The sequence below is a fragment of the Delphinapterus leucas genome, chromosome 19 (genome assembly GCF_059928025.1).
Source record: "Delphinapterus leucas isolate spDelLeu-1000000601 "Yukka" chromosome 19, BTC_Dleu_Yukka2, whole genome shotgun sequence".
In the NCBI taxonomy this organism is placed as follows: Eukaryota; Metazoa; Chordata; class Mammalia; order Artiodactyla; family Monodontidae; genus Delphinapterus; species Delphinapterus leucas.
Window position 1 is genome coordinate 15,392,303 of NC_143147.1, and position 15,147 is coordinate 15,407,449.

A 15,147-nucleotide genomic window follows, 5' to 3' on the forward strand; every position below is an offset into this window, starting at 1 on the left:
TGACAGAGTCAGAACAGAAGAACTGGGGACTCTGGCAAATAAAAGCTTGAGGAGCCCACGAAGAAGTCTGAGAAGGAGATGGTCTCCAGTTACATCTGTCACATAGACAGAGGTGGAGGAACAAGGGCAAAAAAAGGGTCCATTGAACTAAGTGACAGGGCAGATGTCAGTGTCTTTCCTCATGCCCCTCCCCCCTTCCAAGGGAAGAAGCAGAGCCTGGGTGGTGGAAACAGTCTTTTAAGAAATGTAGTTTCAAAGGCTGGTATATATAGGCTGGATAAACAACAAGGTCCTACTGTAGAGCACAGGGAACTATATTCACTACCCTGTGATAAACCATAAGGGAAAAGAACAGGAAAAAGAATGTGTACAAGTCACTTTTCTGTACAGCAGTAATTAACACAACATCGTAATTCAACTATACTTCAATAAAAAATAAATTTAAAAAAATTAGTTTCGAAGGAAAAGCCTGACATATGGAAAGTACTAGAGGGAATGTGGGGGTCAAAGGATTGTTGTGGAAGATGGGAAAGTATAGTCCCAGCACAGTGGAAGGAGGTTGGAGACTTAGAAGATGGGCTCTGGGGGACATCCCTGGTGGTCCAGTGGCTAAGTCTCTGAGCTCCCAACGCAGGGGGCCCGGGTTCGATCCCTGGTCAGGGAACTAGATCCCACATGCCGCAGCTAAGAGTTCACATGCCGCAACGAAGATCCCGCGTGCCACAACGAAGACCCGGCGCAGCCAAAATAAATACATAAGTAAATATTAAAAAAGAAAGAAGATGGCCTCTGGAGTTGAGCTGGTCTGCACTGGATTCTCAGCTTGGCTTGTTCAAGAGCTGTGTGATTTTAGGATGGTTGCTTAACTTCACTATTCCTCTGTTTTGTTATCTGGAAAATGGGGATAATTATACTAGTATCCACTTCTCAGGGCTGCTGGAAGGAGTAAATGACTGAAGACATTTAAAGTGTTTAACACAGCATGTGGCACATACTTAGTGCTCAATAAATATTGACTCTTACTGCAATTAGGTTAAAAAAATACAAGGAGGAGGTTTCAAGAAGGAGGCAGTAAGTAATATCAGATATAGTAGGTAGGACAGGACGTAGAGGGCAGAGAAAAGGTCAAGGATTTGGCGGAGTGCTAGCAGAGCCTGGAAAAGGAGAGGGCAGAGCTAACAGTAGCTAAAGAGCAAATGGGGCAAGAGAGGGAGGGGCTGTAAGTATGGAACACTCTCTTGGTAGCAGCTGAGAAATAAGAGAGCAGGTATTAGCAGACAGAAGAAGCAATAGACCTTGATTTGGGCAGCAAGGAGAAAGTTAGAGGCAAAAGTCGCTGGTAGTGTTTGGTACTAAGGGCTAAAGCGAGGCAACAGCATCTTGTAAATCTTTCACATATCTCAGTTTGATACCATAAATCTTCACCTTTGCTGTGCTGAGCCTGGGCATCCAGGGGAAACTGTTCTACAAAGGAGGAATGGGCACTAAGGAATGATTGTGGGTAAGTGGTGACATACCTCAGCATGGGAGGGGGAAAAAGAGGAGCCTGGATGAGGACTTATGTTTCAGAAGCCTGAGAAGCAATTGGCTAGAGGATGTCTGGCTCAGAGTCTGCTAGAAGGTGGGAAAGACTCAGGGCTGGAGACACACGGGTTTAAGAGCCATCAGTAGCAGATGGTCACCAAAACCAGGGGAATGGATAAAATTACCTATAGAAGGGGGGTGACAGGAGAAGACAGTCCAGGAAAGATTGAGGCTGGTGGAGAACAAGCCACAGAAGGAGAGGTATCAGGGCATGGGGGAAGGTGAAGCTGTGGAAGCTTTGGCAGGACCACTTCTGCAGATGGAGTTGAAAGAGAACCCAAAACCAGGCCCCAAATGTCTCAGTTAAGAAGAGGGTGTGGACCATTGGTGAAGCCATCTCAGTGGAGTGGTGGGGACAGAAACCAGGTTTGGGTTGGTGGGGTGTGAAAGAAAGATGAGGAAGTAGAGACAGTAGAGACTTTCTTCAGGAAGTTTTGTGTTAAGTTGATGGAGAGGTGTAGAGCAAGAGTTAGGAGGTAGGGGTTTTGTTTTATTTATTTATTTATTTTTAACAGTGAACAAGATAGGCCAGATTGCAGGTGGGCAGGAAATGACAGAAAGAGAGGGACAGTAAGAGGAGGAAGGCTTTTCACAAGAATGCCTGGAGCCCTTGTTATCTATAGTACTTAAAAATATTTAAATAGGGACTTCCCTGGCAGTCCAGTGGTTAAGAATTTGGGCTTCCACTGCAGGGGGCACGGGTTCGATCCCTGGTAGGAGAACTAAGATCCCGTATGCCTTGTGGGGTGTGTGTGAGTGTGTGTGTGTGTGTGTGAGTATGTGAAATTAAATAACCAGAAAATTACATGCACAAACCCTTCAACTGAACAGGGATATTAATTGCAAATCTCTGTAGCATCTTCTACTTCTTATCCATGGGGATAGAGAGTATGTAACTGTTGTATGTCTAAGTATTGTTTCATGTCTCGGTGCTGTCGGCCAAATGTACTTTTCCTGCAGCACCCTTGATCTCCTGACATATTTTTAATTTTACTACAAATAGGGCTCACCCTTTCTGTTAGCTTCCTCTCTCTCACCTTCTAGCCTTACAGTTAACCAGTCCACACCTGAGCTCCCTCTGTACCTTCCACGCGATTCTTTGGTTGCCGGGGTCACACTGTGAGTTACCTTGCTTGCCTCCCCCCAGCCTTGGTCTCATGCTTCTCGAATTCCTTGAGCTCAGGGCTGGATACAGGTAAGTTGGTCCTTAATAGTCTAAAAGAGGGTGGTCATTGCTTTATCCTTCACGGCCTCGCCTTGATTTAGTTTCGCATCTTTTCTCTTTTTCTGGTGCCCGATGCCCCGGGAAACAGAATCTTCAACTGCGAAAGGGTGGGAGCGGTGGGGCTAGCGGGGTAGCGGTGGAAGGACAGAGAGGAAGCCGGGGCGGGCGGCCTCCCGAAGCGGCCGGCAGAGGGCGCGCCGGCACCGGGATTGGCAGCGGCCGCCGTCTGGAAAGCGGACGCTGGCCTGGCAGGGGACTCCGGGGCTGCGGAAGCGCACGTGGGGCCGGGCAGAGCCTGGGGGCACGTGTGCTGCCCGGGGGCGTGCTGTCCCTGCTAAAAATACGCGTCCTGCCCGGGTCGGGGAGACGTCTGGCCCTCGGTGGGAGCGGCTTCTGGAGCCGCATCTTTCTGGGAGGGAGATAGCGTCTCCCGGGCCGGACACCTGGACTCCCGAGAAACCCGGGGCAAGCCTCGCACAGGGCCTCAGTTTTTTCATCTGTGGAATGGGGACCATTCATTTGCTCAAGCAATATTGCGTGCCAGTGTTATGCCAGGCACTGTTCCAGGCGTCAGGCATAACTACAAGGTTTTTGCTGTGGAGTTCACGGCTTAAGAGTTTCTGAGTGGGCAGAAATAGTATAAATAAGCAATTTCATATTTCAAAAAATGCCATGAGAAAAGTAAAGAAGTGATAGTGAGGAGTGAAATGTAAGCTGGTACTTGAAGCCAAGTCACCCTGAGAGACATGGAGGCAGAGGAAACTGCCTTGAGTCCGAAGAGCCTGGCCGGTTGGATAAAAGGAAGAAGGCGGAGGGAGCGGCCAGGGAGAGGGCGAGGAGCTGGAGACGGAGACCAAAGCGCCCAGCACTGTGGACCCTGAAACTGATCTCGGGTGGAAAACATCAGAACAGCGGTGGTTTGTGCGGAGGTTGGACCTGCCCGGAAGGGGCTCGAGGGAACCTCCCAGAGCGAGGGAAAAACACCTTGATTAAGGTGTTGATTACACGGATGAACACGTTTATCAAAACTCAGCGAAGAGTTGTGCATTTTGCTGTATGTAAATTATACCTCAAAAACAAACTAAAGTGTGAGAGTCCTCGGCTTGTGAGAGCAACCGTGAGCTGGGAAAGTCTGGCTGGCCGCGCGGGCTGATCCCGCAGGCCAGGGTGTGTGGGTCATCCTCTAGGGAGAGGGTCGGGCGGGCTGGGAGAAAGCAACCACACCTGGCGCTGTGCGGGCAAGCGTGGCCTCGAGAGTGGAGGCGAGCGGTGCCGCTCACAGCCGGGACCGAGGCTGCGGACTCAGGCCCCCCGCCCGGGTCGTCAGAGGCAACCTTGGAGCTGCGCCCCCCGCCCCGCCCTTCGTGCCGAGGCCAGGTGGCGGTTGGGGCGCGACCAGCCCGTTTGATTTCCCGCGGCCGGTGGAAAGGGGCGGGGGGAAGGGAAAGAGGCCGTCGGCCAATGGGTTGGGCTGTGGTGGGTCACGTGACGGCAACGGGGCGGGGCCCAGGTGTACTTACAAGGCTGCGGGCGGGGGCCTCGGCCTCCTCGCCAAGTCCAGGAGGCGGGGCCGGCGTGCTGGCCTGGGGGGGTAGCTTCGCTAGGATTGGCCTGTGGCCGGGAGGCGGGGCCTGCGCGCGCCGCGGCTGCGGGCTCCGATTGGCCTCGGCTCAGGGCCCGCTGCCGGCGTGCAGGCGAGGCTCGGGGCGCGAGGACCAAGACTGGCAGTGGGTTCGCGAGCCAGGGGGAGGGGCCGGGCCGGTGGCGGCGGCGGCGGAGGAGGAGGAGGTGGCGGCGGGGGCCGGTACTGGGCCCGGCGGGATGAGCGAGGCGGAGGCGGCAGTGGTGGCGACAGCGGCCCCCGCGGCCACGGTGCCCGCGACGGCGGCAGGGGTGGTAGCGGTGGTGGTTCCGGTGCCCGCAGGGGAGTCGCAGAAAGCAGGCAGCGGGGCGGGCGGAGTCGGAGCCGCAGCCTCCTCGGGCCCCGCTGCTGGGACCCCCTCGGCGCCGGGCCCCCGCACCCCTGGCAACCCAGCGACGGCGGCCTCGGGGACCCCCGCGCCCCCGGCCCGGAGTCAGGCGGACAAGCCGGTGCTGGGTGAGGGGCGGGGCGCGCGCCAGGGCTGCTCTAAGGGGGGGGGGGGTCGGCGGGCTGGGGGAGGGGCATCGTGGACCCCGGTGGGGTCCGGAAAGCCGAAGGCCGGTTTGGCTCGAGACTCAAAGGACTAGCTAGGCTGAGGCCAGCGGACCAAAGTGGGTTCCCCTGGTGGGAAATCCTGCAGTTCTTGGGCGGGCGGGCGTGGTTAGTCTGGTAGGGTCTGGCCACGCCCCCGGGGCGGGAGACTTTTGGCCTTGATGACTCGAGTTAGTGTTAGGTAAAATATCTGGGACCAGGAAGCAAGTGCACTAGTGACCCTTACACTGGGAGGGCTAGAGAGACCCTCAGTTATGACCTGAGGGCGGAAGTTCGTGGACCAGGTGAGTACCCGGTTCTAGGTGAAGGGCCTTGATTTGTAGGATGTGAGGAACGTGCCTTAGAATCGGAAGAGTTTTGAAAGCCTGAGCCCCCCAGTATGGGCGCTTCCATTTACGTAGTGGAACTGGGGTAAGAATGCCTTGAAGCTACTGGGTGAAACCTGGTTGGCGTGAAGTTAAGCTTAACAGGTAATAGGGAGGTAGACTAGATTTTGGAGTGTCTCAAAACTGAGTCGAACTCCATCTCTTTCCCCATCTTACTGTCCCCACTGCATCCCTGCCTGGCAGCAATCCAAGTCCTGGGCACTGTCAAATGGTTCAACGTGCGGAATGGTTACGGATTCATCAACAGGTATCTGAGGAACCCAGGGAGGGGGTGGAATGGGTGGCTTCCAAACTGGCCTGTGGGACTGGACACCTTTCTAGCCTCATCCCTACCCCTACCAAGGCACATGGTTGCAATGTCCAGCTGACGCTGATTGAAAGTCTTTAACCACAGCACAGATGTGGGCACGACGAAGCCGCCTCCACGTCTTCAAGGGCAGCAGAGGGTTAATGATCTAAGAAGTTGGCAAACCTGGTTCTGACCCTCCCAAGCCTGTCTGGGTCACCTTCTGGTTTAGTTTGCCGCCGCCTTTGTGGCAGAATGTACCTGCTCTCTGTGCCTCCGGGCTGGAATCCTCACTCATTTCCTGTTTGGGGCAGCACACTTAGCACTCTCATAACTCATCTCCCTTACGGAGCTGTTAGCTCGTTGAATCAATCCCGCACCTGATGGGACTGCGTCCGGTGGGGGTTGGGCAAGGGAGGCGCCAGCACAGCCCGAGGCTGCTGCTTTCCTTCAGTTCCGCAGCCCCTCCCACCCACCCACCCCCGCCCCCGCACTGGGCGGGGCGTAGTGGCGGATTCTGAGCGGAGCCAGGTCTCTCCCAGAGGGCCTTCCCCAGCCCAGGCACCCTGCCGAGCCCAGACCTCCTGGGAGGTCCCAGTTCCCTCTTAGCAGGCTGACCTTTGTGCAGATCTAAGTGCTTTAAAGCTAGAACATTTGTTCTAGGGAAGGGTCCCTCTCTGATTCTGGAAATGAGGACCCCTGGGAGGTTCTGAGGGAAGACTTCACCCCTCCTCCATTGGGGTGCTAGGATAAACTGGGGTGATAGGCAAGGTCGTGACAGATCGAATGTTCTCTCTCATCCTTGATCTCTTGGTGTGTTGAGAGGGGGCCTGGGGTTCACCTCCAGGCTGAGAACACAGTTTTGTGGCTGTTTGGAGCAAGTTCTTGACCCATTTTCCCCTCCTCAAACGTGTTCTGCACCTCACCTCCCGTCCCCACTTTCTCCCTCCTTGACTATAGAAGGAAGAAACCAAGTGGAATTTTCCACCCGTGATGTGGGTTGGGGAAGAGGGGTTGTTGGCTGGGGACAGTTATACCCAGCACCACCAGGTTCTAAGGTGCCCTGGGGTAGAGGGTGGAGTGCTCAGCAGGTGAAATCTGGCCCAGCTCCTTCAAGGTGCCTTTGCCTCCCCCCACAGCCCTTTCGTCGTGAAGCCCAGGTTTTTCATGGAGGTTTTAGGGATATTTGCTTCATACCAGCTTCAGGGGGCCCCCGCTGGCTCTTGTCTCACTCCCTGGGCCCTGTTTCACCCCAAGCTGCCGTGGAAGGTGGAGAGGATGGGGCCACAAGTCTTAGGAATGGCAGCTAGGGAGGCTTCAGTGGAGGTGAGCGCCTTACCAAAGTCACCCCCTAACAACCCATCCTGTCCTGCAGGAATGACACCAAGGAGGATGTCTTTGTTCACCAGGTAAGAGCTAGGTTGACTTTCTGAGGGGAGGAACCCGCCCTCTTTGATGGCCTTTGCCCTTATCCTTAGCAGCACAGATCATGTTTCTCCAGCTTTCACCTCCTACCCGGAAATAGTTCCCCCATCCACCCGCCTCAGGTGCCTGTATTAACTGCATTGGCCCCATTTGTGTTGGGTTGTCTCTGTAAGAAACATACCTGTTGCCCTCTGGGCATGGCACGCTCACTACCTACTGGGACCTGTGAACACCCTTGGAATGAATTACAGGCGGTGTCCAAGGGAAAGGACACAGGCTTGCGCTACTTGGGTGCAGTGGTTCTCAAAGTGTGGTCCCTGCAACGGCAGCATCACCTGACATCCAAATTCTCAGGCCCACCTCAGTTCTAGCGAATCAATCAGGCTTGGGGGAGGGACCAGCAGCCTGTTTTTACAAGCTCTCCAGGTGTTTGTGATGCACGCACAGTTTGAGAACCACTGCTTTGGTGGAGAGCGCTCTCAGTGGGATTGAGGTAAGAAGCACAGTACGTTTTACCCACTTTGCAACTTAAGACTCTCTCGGCTTTTTGTTTTGCTTTTGAGTTCATGTTTCTTGCTTCCCTTCTTGAAATCCTTGAGGGGTGGGGGAGGAGGGAGTGTGTTCTGGGGACCATGGTGAACTGCACAGTTGTTTGAAAGCCGCTAGTTTGTGGCTTTTCCCCTGCTAAACTTTGACTGCCTTCTCCTTGCTCCACCCTCCAGCCCCAGCCCACAAGTATTCGATAAAATTATGAAAAGAATGAAATTGGGTGGTGGACCCAGCAGGGGCGCGAGAGACTCCGGCTGGCTGGCCTCACCTTTCTCCTGGCCTTTCCCTAACCAGACAGCTATTAAAAGAAACAACCCGAGGAAGTTTCTGCGCAGCGTTGGAGATGGGGAGACTGTGGAGTTCGATGTCGTGGAAGGAGAGAAGGTTCGAGGGCTGCGGTGGGATGGAGAGCCCACCAAGCCGTGGGAGGGTGGCCTGGAAGTCCCCTGAGGCTCTGGCCTCCTCAGGCTAGCTCCTCTGGCCGAACAGCCCAGGCTGTAGGACCAGGACTGTGTCCTCACGCAGACCTTGTCATCCTTAACGTTCTGGCCACTCCAAGGGATGTCCTAAAGAACGTGTCGCTGTCACCAGTCAGCAGTATCTGGGTTTCTTTGTAGTTCACCAAATACTCCCATGCCTGTTCTCCACGCGGGGCCCGTGCCCACATTCTCCTCTCAGAATCAGCCCTCCCGGAGACAGACACCTACTGCCAGCCCTCTTTCTCCCTCCCCACCCCACCTCCAGGCTAAACCTCAAGAGGGTCCAGTGGCAGCTATTTCAAAAGGACCAGTTGCAGATGTGGTCCATCCTAGAAGGGTCCAGACACCTGCCACTCCTTCTCTGGGGAGGGTGGAAAGAAGTAGAAGTTATAGGACCTGGAGGAAAGCTGGAAAGGGGTGTTTAGCTGGAAGGATGGGAAGACAATGATTCAGGCAAGACTAGGAAGGTTGCACACCGGTTTCTGGAGCAGGTTCTCACCCGTTCCTCCCCACCTCCCCCCGCAGGGCGCAGAAGCTGCTAATGTAACTGGGCCCGGCGGGGTGCCAGTGAAGGGCAGCCGCTATGCCCCCAACCGACGTAGGTTCCGCCGATTCATCCCCCGACCCCGCCCAGCTGCCCCGCCACCCATGGTGGCAGAGGCTCCATCGGGCCGGACAGAACCAGGCAGTGAAGGGGAGCGTGCTGAAGACTCCGGGCAGCGGCCCAGACGACGGCGCCCACCACCCTTCTTCTACCGACGGCGCTTTGTGCGAGGCCCTCGGCCCCCCAACCAGCAGCAGCCCATAGAGGTGAGGGGAACTGGGAACGTGGGAACCAGCTGCGAGTTGGTGAGGCTGGAGACCAGAGTCCCCAGACGAAGCAGAATGGTGGCCTGGGAAGAGCTGCAGACGCCTGGACAGCTGGTGCCACCCGGCTCACCCGGGCCTTTGTGTGTTCCCAGGGCACTGATGGGGCAGAACCCAAAGAGAGAGCCCCGTTGGAGGGGGACCAACAGCAGGGAGATGAGCGGGTACCCCCACCCAGATTCCGGCCCAGGTACCGAAGGTAAGACTCCCTGTCCCGGGCTCTGTCTTCCCCTTCGCCAGCCAGTATGGGGACAGGAGGATGGGAGGGGGATGGCCCTGAAGCCAGTGGTCATGAGGGCTGGGTAGCTGAGCGATTACTGCTGAGGTGCCCAGGGGTTAGCAGGCACTGCTGGGGTGGAGTGGGGACGGAGAGGCAGCCTGGTCCACCTCTGCTGGGTGGCCCTGGGAGGGAGGGACGTGGTCCGCACAGGGCTCCTGTCCCTTCAGGGTCCCTACTTTTCTCCCCAGGCCTTTCCACCCCAGGCCACCCCAGCAGCCCACCACAGAAGGTGGGGATGGCGAGACCAAGCCCAGCCAAGGCCCCGCTGACGGTTCCCGGCCTGAGCCCCAGCGCTCACGAAACCGCCCCTACTTCCAGCGGAGACGGCAGCAGCCCCCTGGACCCGGGCGGCCCACAGCCCCAGAGGTGAGGACCTTGGACTGTCTGTGTGTGGCGGGGGAGAATGAAGGAAAAGGCTGTGGCCAACTTGCCTGTCTCCCTTCTTCCCCCACTTCTGTCTTCTTTTCCTTTCCCTTCTCTCTCTTTGTCCCCCTTCTCCTGGCCTTGCTCCCACCCACCCTGTTTCACGCAGCCTGACACCCAAGAGACAGTGCTGCTGGGTCCACGCCTGGCGGGCACCCCAACCCACCAGGAAACCCCAGCAGAGGCGGTCGAGCCCACGTCACCCCCTGCAGACTCCCTCTCAGCTCTGCTGGGAGCCCCAGCACCAGCCTGTGGATGTGAACTGGGGGAGGAATGGGAAGAGAAAAGGTGGGAGGAGGTTGAAGTTGGGGGCTCCAAAGGACAAGAGGGTCTCAGTCGATCACCCTTGTTCTCTCTAGACCTCGGCCCCCATCAACAGTGGGGACCCCCCAACTGCCATACCGGAGTGATTCCAACTCGAAGGACACCCAGAACCACCATCTGGTGAGTGGCAGGCCCAGGACAGGTACCGAGAGGGTGGGGATGGGGCTGGGTGGTGATAAGCTGCTGGTTGTGATTTTTCGGTCTCTCTTTCTCTCAGGTATCTGCCAGTTTTTCCAACTGACCTGGATCCTACCCAGCACCTCCCTCCCCGCTTTCCCACAATTCATGACATCGAAACACCAGCTTTTCCCCTTTTTCCTGGAGACTCAGGAGGGCCAAAGCAACAGCCTTTGGCTTTTTTTTCTCTCCCTGACCAAGGGTTAAAGGAAGGGATCCATCCTTATAGTTCAGAATCACCAACTCCCTCCCCTAAATCAGGCTGAGAAGGAACCAGCCAGCTCTTACCTCCTCCTGGTTGTTTTTCTTTCCCCTCCCAGTTTATTTTTTGTTTCCCCACTACCCCCTACCTCTGAAGCCATTTTATGAACCGTCATGTGCCACCTGAGCCTCCAGTAAAAACAAAAACAGGCTTTCCTGTTGTCTTGGTCTCTGCCTCTTTTCTGTTCAGAGCCTCGCTGGTAACTTACTGTAGAGGGGGCGGCGGCAGGGCCTGCGCTCAGATCCTATGCCCACGTTTCTAGCTGTACGGCTCTGCAGAAGTGCCTTCATCCCTGTGAAGTTGACTTTTCCCATCTGTGAAACGGGGCTAATGCCTCCCTGGCAGAATGAGTGTTTCCTGAAGTGCCGAGAGCTGCGTCTGGCACCTGCAGCGTCACCTTACCGAGCATTTACTACCGTTAAGGAAAGCAGTGACTGCAACTCTTTAGGTGGCGGGGGGGTGAGTGAGTGACAGCATCCAGAGGGTTCTGCGGCCTCAAGCTGAGGCAGGATGGAGAGGAGACGGGGGTTGGGGTGGCTATGGTCCCTGCCTCAAGCCCATCCCGGAGTGTCTTCGCATGACAGGACGCTCATCTCATACAGTAACTTTATATACGGATCTCTATATATATACATTTAGTACAACAGACCTTCAGTTTCTTCTCCCTGCCCCTTCTTTTCCAAACATATACAAAAATATCTGAAGGCTCCTCCCAGCCCAGTGTTCACAGGCAGCCTTTCAAATCCCTCTTTCCCTTAGTTGGTCAAAAGCCTTTGGGTACAACACCCTCCCGGGATGGGAGAGGAGGAAAGAGCTGGGGCCCCCATCTGGCAGCCTTGGGGAGCAGCTGGGGTGGGGCCCGGAACCCTGAGTCTAGAGAGGCGCCTGCTGTCCCTTCCTCTCCCCACATGTGGACGTGTGTTCCCTCTCACCCCAGAAGTCCGAGCAAGAGGACTGAGCCTGCAGTGAGAGAGGTGAGGTTAGACCTTGGGAGGGGTGCGTCCTTTGCCCTGGAGGGGACAAGACAGACCCCCCCCTTTCACCTAGAGTCTGTGGCAAGAATTCAGAGAAAGTGCCAGAGTGGGAGGAGTCCAAGGTGGCAGGAACTGGATATCTCTTCTCCAGTCCTGCTGTTGGCTTCAGTTCACGCCCACCGGAAAGTCAGTCTTAGAGCCTCTCCTCCCTATAATCCCCCTACTCTGGCCGGGGCGGAAGTATCCTGGAGCTGGGGCAGGGTGCGGGTAGGCTACAGAGGAAGGAGGGGATGAGAAGGGAGAATGGCCCACCCCACGGCCACAGCCTAACCACAACACAAATAATCCAAGAGTCACACGAGGGGAATGAGGGGGGTGCTCAGACCACCCTTCCCTCCAGCTTCCCAATTCCACCAGGCTGCAGGGGGTTTCTCCACCCTGGAAGTAATGGGGAAGAGAGGGTTAAAGTGCTGCAGAGGAAAGGAGGGGGTCTCTGGGTGGGTTGAAGAACTGGCTCTCCCGCCCTTGCTTGGCCCCTCAGTCATTCTCATCTGGCCCTAAGTACTCAAGCTCTGTGCTGGGTTTCACCTCCTGCTCTAAAAGAGAGGGTGTCCGGCGGAAGGCGGCTGAGATCTGGTCAAACGTCCGGCCGCGGGTTTCAGGCACTTTTAAGAAGGTGAAGATGAAGAAGCCAAGCAGGAGGACCGCGAATAGAAGGAAGACGTAGGGACCCATAGCATCCTGGGACAAGTGGAGAAAGAGGTGTTGACAGAGGAGAGGGAACGGGTGGCCTCCGGCAAGCCAGGGACTAAGGCCTTCACAGGGATACTGCACAAAGCAGGTGGCTCCTTTGCGGGGCAATGGAAATTACCAGGAGAACTTAGTGAGAAAAGAATTCTCTGAACCCCAACTCTCCTGGTTTTTCCCTCTCTTACCATCCTGAGTCACTGAAGTCAGAGTGGATTCCCGGCCATTTGCAGTATTAATATGAAGTTTGTAATATTACTCCTAGTCTAAGTAAGTTATGCCACTAGTTTGTTTTGAAGAAACCTCTGTTGTTATCCAATCTAGGTCAGTTCCCTTCTTTGATTCTGGTGGAACAGGTGGTCTTCAGGACCCACGTGGTCCACCAAAGTGACCCCCCAGACCAGCACTCTATGGGCAGGGGAAAGGGAGAAATGCTGACTGGAAAGCAACTGGGCTAGTTGTGAGTGTGAGTTGCCGTCCTCTGGCTGACCATGTGGGAGATGGGGACCGGGCAGGGGACCTACCGCAACATACTGGAAACCCATGCCAATGATGAAGTTGCACGTCCAGTTGGAGAAACCAGCCACAGCCATGGCTGCTGGGCGGGGTCCCTGGCTGAAGAGCTCGGCCACGATGAACCAGGGGATGGGGCCAGGGCCAATCTCAAAGAAGGCCACAAAGCCAAAGATGGCCACGATGGAGACATAGCTCATGGCTGGAACCCGCTCCTGGGGGCCAGGCAGGGAGGGTGGAGAATTCAGGTCAGGTCTTTCTGGATCTTCCTTTGCCCTCAACCCAGCAAACTGGCATCTACCCCTACCAGCTGCTCACGGGGGGCTGGCCACCCTTGGTTAGAATAGGTCCTCGAGCATTTGACATTCAGCTGGCCACCCTTTGCCAATTCAGGGCAGAGGGAACATGTGGTCTCCCAGCTCTTATAACTGTGGATTCCCACTTGGTTCTAGAGCTGGGTCCTTAGGAATTATTGGTCCTGAGGCTTGACAGGGGCTCTTCTCCCTGGCTGCCAGGATTGTGCTACAGCTTCCACCCAGAGGAGGAAGTGCAGCCTGGGTCCCTCGGTAGCACGGTCCTGGCATACGGCCTGGCCTCAGGATCAAAGGCATGTATGTTGAGGCATGGCCCTGGCTGCCCACAGAGCCCCTTGGGGCAGTTCCCCTGGGTTGGGCCACGGGTCCCCTTCCCTCTCCCTAGGCCTCACCAGCAGAAGCAGAGCCACGGTCATCAAGATGGCACAGCCACACATGCCTGCCAGGCCTAGGAGTTGGAGGGTCCGGCGCCCAGCCCGTTCCACCAAGAACACCTGAGGGGAGAGTCAGGGCTTGCAAGGGGCCTTTAAGGCTTGGGAAGTGGGAGGGGTTAGGTGGGTGGGGCCAACCAAGAGCTGGATCTCCAGGAAGCCCAGGGTTGTGAAACCAATGGTGGGGGCCCTTCCAGAGGTAAGTAGTTACCGAGACCAAGGTGAAGACCGTGTTGACCACACCGGCTCCGATGGTGGCGTAGGCTGGTTGCCCTACCCCCGCCGTCTCGAAGATGCTGGTTGAATAATAGAAAACCTAGAGGTGGGCGAGAAGAAAAGGGGATGGCAGGGATATGTCCCTCCCTCCCTTGCAGCCACTCGAAGCTGGACTGACCCTGAATTTTAACGGAGAGGGCTTGCTCCCTTCTTCCCTCCTCTCAGGTTCTTCCCTGACCCTTGCCCTTCCTGGAGGCTGCTGCATACGTACTGCGTTGATGCCCGACAGCTGCTGGCTCAGCTGCAGCACAATTGCAATGACGAGGGGTTGCCGGTGGATGTGGCTGCCCAGGAGCTGGAGCAGGGACAGTGGCCGCTCATGCTCCAGCTTCCGCTTCTCCTCCTTCAGCTCAGCCAGCTCTTCAGACACGTCGGCCCAGCCTGTCAGGCGCTTCAAACCTGGAGGTGAGTAGGGTCAGGTCTGAGAGGGCAGGAAGGGGGCCTGGGAGGAGGACAGGCACCAGCAAGACGGCGCGGGAGCTCACTCTTTCTGGCGGGCCCCTCCAGGTTCCGGATGATGTACAGGTAGCGGGGGCTTTCTGGGCAGAAGGGCAGCAGGACCAGCTGCAGGAGGGCAGGCAGCATAGTGATGCCCAGGAGTAGTGGCCATAGGGTAGCAGTGCCCAGTATGGACTCCAAGCCCAGCACCTGTGGCAGAAGGGTGGGAGGGAGGGCAGGCCGTTCAGCCTGTCCCCAGAGCCCCACCCCAACCCCCTTCCCAGCCTCCCGTGAGGCCATGTCCAGTCACCTGGGCAATCAGGATGCCAGTGACGATGGCCAGTTGGTTGAGTGTCCCCAAGGCGCCCCGCAGGTGAGTGGGGGCGATCTCCCCCACGTACATGGGCACCAGCCCCGACGTCAGCCCTGGGCAGAGGGAAGAAGAGAGCTTCTGAGGGCAGCTGCCCACTCTGACCCCCAAGCCCAGGGAGAGTGAAGGAGAGCAAGGCACTGGGCGGGACCACAGTGCCCGCGGGTACCTGAGTAGGCGCCAATGAGGAACCGTCCAAGAATGAGCAACTCGTAGGAGGCAGCCGCCTTGGCCAGGCCCATGAGGGCGCCCCCTAGCACTGCCAGGGCATTGTTGAACAGCATTGCCCTCTTCCTGGCAGGCAAAGAGTGGGGCTGTGAGAGTTAGGGCATTGGTACTCTGGCTCCCTTCCTGTTTTCCCTTGCCCTCCAGCCTCATACCTTCCCAACCACTGAGAGATGATGCCAATCAGGAAGGAGGAGATCATGCCGCCCACAGAGAAGATGGCCACGGAGAGAGCCCAGAGCATGGTGAGGGTGCCTGGTGGGATGGAGCCGGGTCCCTCAGGCCCCTGCCTCCCCAGCCACGTATCATTGTAGCTCTGTTCAATCACCTGGGGGACAGCACAGGAGTTATTCCCTGCAGACTCCTCCCTCTCTGCTCACTCCTGACACCCCCTGCCT

The 15,147-nt window shown here is 56.6% G+C and overlaps 2 protein-coding genes across 2 annotated transcripts; one reads left to right on the forward strand and one right to left on the reverse strand.

Moving 5' to 3' along the window:
• Positions 1 to 4,502: 4,502 nt before the first annotated feature.
• Positions 4,503 to 10,644, forward strand: LOC111185805 (Y-box-binding protein 2). The gene is made up of 9 exons (XM_022595736.3): positions 4,503 to 4,907; positions 5,573 to 5,636; positions 7,051 to 7,084; positions 7,944 to 8,033; positions 8,654 to 8,938; positions 9,091 to 9,194; positions 9,464 to 9,641; positions 10,058 to 10,142; positions 10,240 to 10,644. The coding sequence occupies exons 1-8, from the start codon at positions 4,631 to 4,633 to the stop codon at positions 10,106 to 10,108; spliced, it is 1,083 nt and encodes a 360-aa protein (XP_022451444.1). The 5' UTR covers positions 4,503 to 4,630; the 3' UTR covers positions 10,109 to 10,142; positions 10,240 to 10,644.
• LOC149744774 (solute carrier family 2, facilitated glucose transporter member 4) lies at positions 10,576 to 15,032 on the reverse strand. The gene is made up of 9 exons (XM_089899905.1): positions 14,905 to 15,032; positions 14,694 to 14,818; positions 14,465 to 14,580; positions 14,202 to 14,364; positions 13,928 to 14,115; positions 13,652 to 13,756; positions 13,402 to 13,503; positions 12,707 to 12,910; positions 10,576 to 12,176 (listed from the first exon to the last, which is right to left on the reverse strand). Exons 1-9 carry the CDS (start codon positions 14,991 to 14,993, stop codon positions 11,973 to 11,975), a joined length of 1,296 nt encoding a protein of 431 aa, XP_089756031.1. The 5' UTR covers positions 14,994 to 15,032; the 3' UTR covers positions 10,576 to 11,972.
• Between the last annotated feature and the right edge of the window lie 115 nt (positions 15,033 to 15,147).

Bases quoted from the DNA above. Each gene is read 5' to 3' on its own strand.
- LOC111185805 (XM_022595736.3), top strand. From the start codon at position 4,631: ATGAGCGAGGCGGAGGCGGCAGTGGTGGCGACAGCGGCCCCCGCGGCC. The intron at 8,939-9,090 runs GTGAGGGGAACT...GTGTGTTCCCAG, and splicing joins ACCAGCAGCAGCCCATAGAG to GGCACTGATGGGGCAGAACC. The intron at 9,195-9,463 runs GTAAGACTCCCT...TTTTCTCCCCAG, and splicing joins TTCCGGCCCAGGTACCGAAG to GCCTTTCCACCCCAGGCCAC.
- LOC149744774 (XM_089899905.1), bottom strand. From the start codon at position 14,993: ATGCTCTGGGCTCTCTCCGTGGCCATCTTCTCTGTGGGCGGCATGATC. The intron at 14,116-14,201 runs GTGAGCTCCCGC...ACTCACCTCCAG, and splicing joins GGAGGGGCCCGCCAGAAAGA to GTTTGAAGCGCCTGACAGGC. The intron at 13,504-13,651 runs GTAACTACTTAC...CTCTCCCCTCAG, and splicing joins CGGTCTTCACCTTGGTCTCG to GTGTTCTTGGTGGAACGGGC.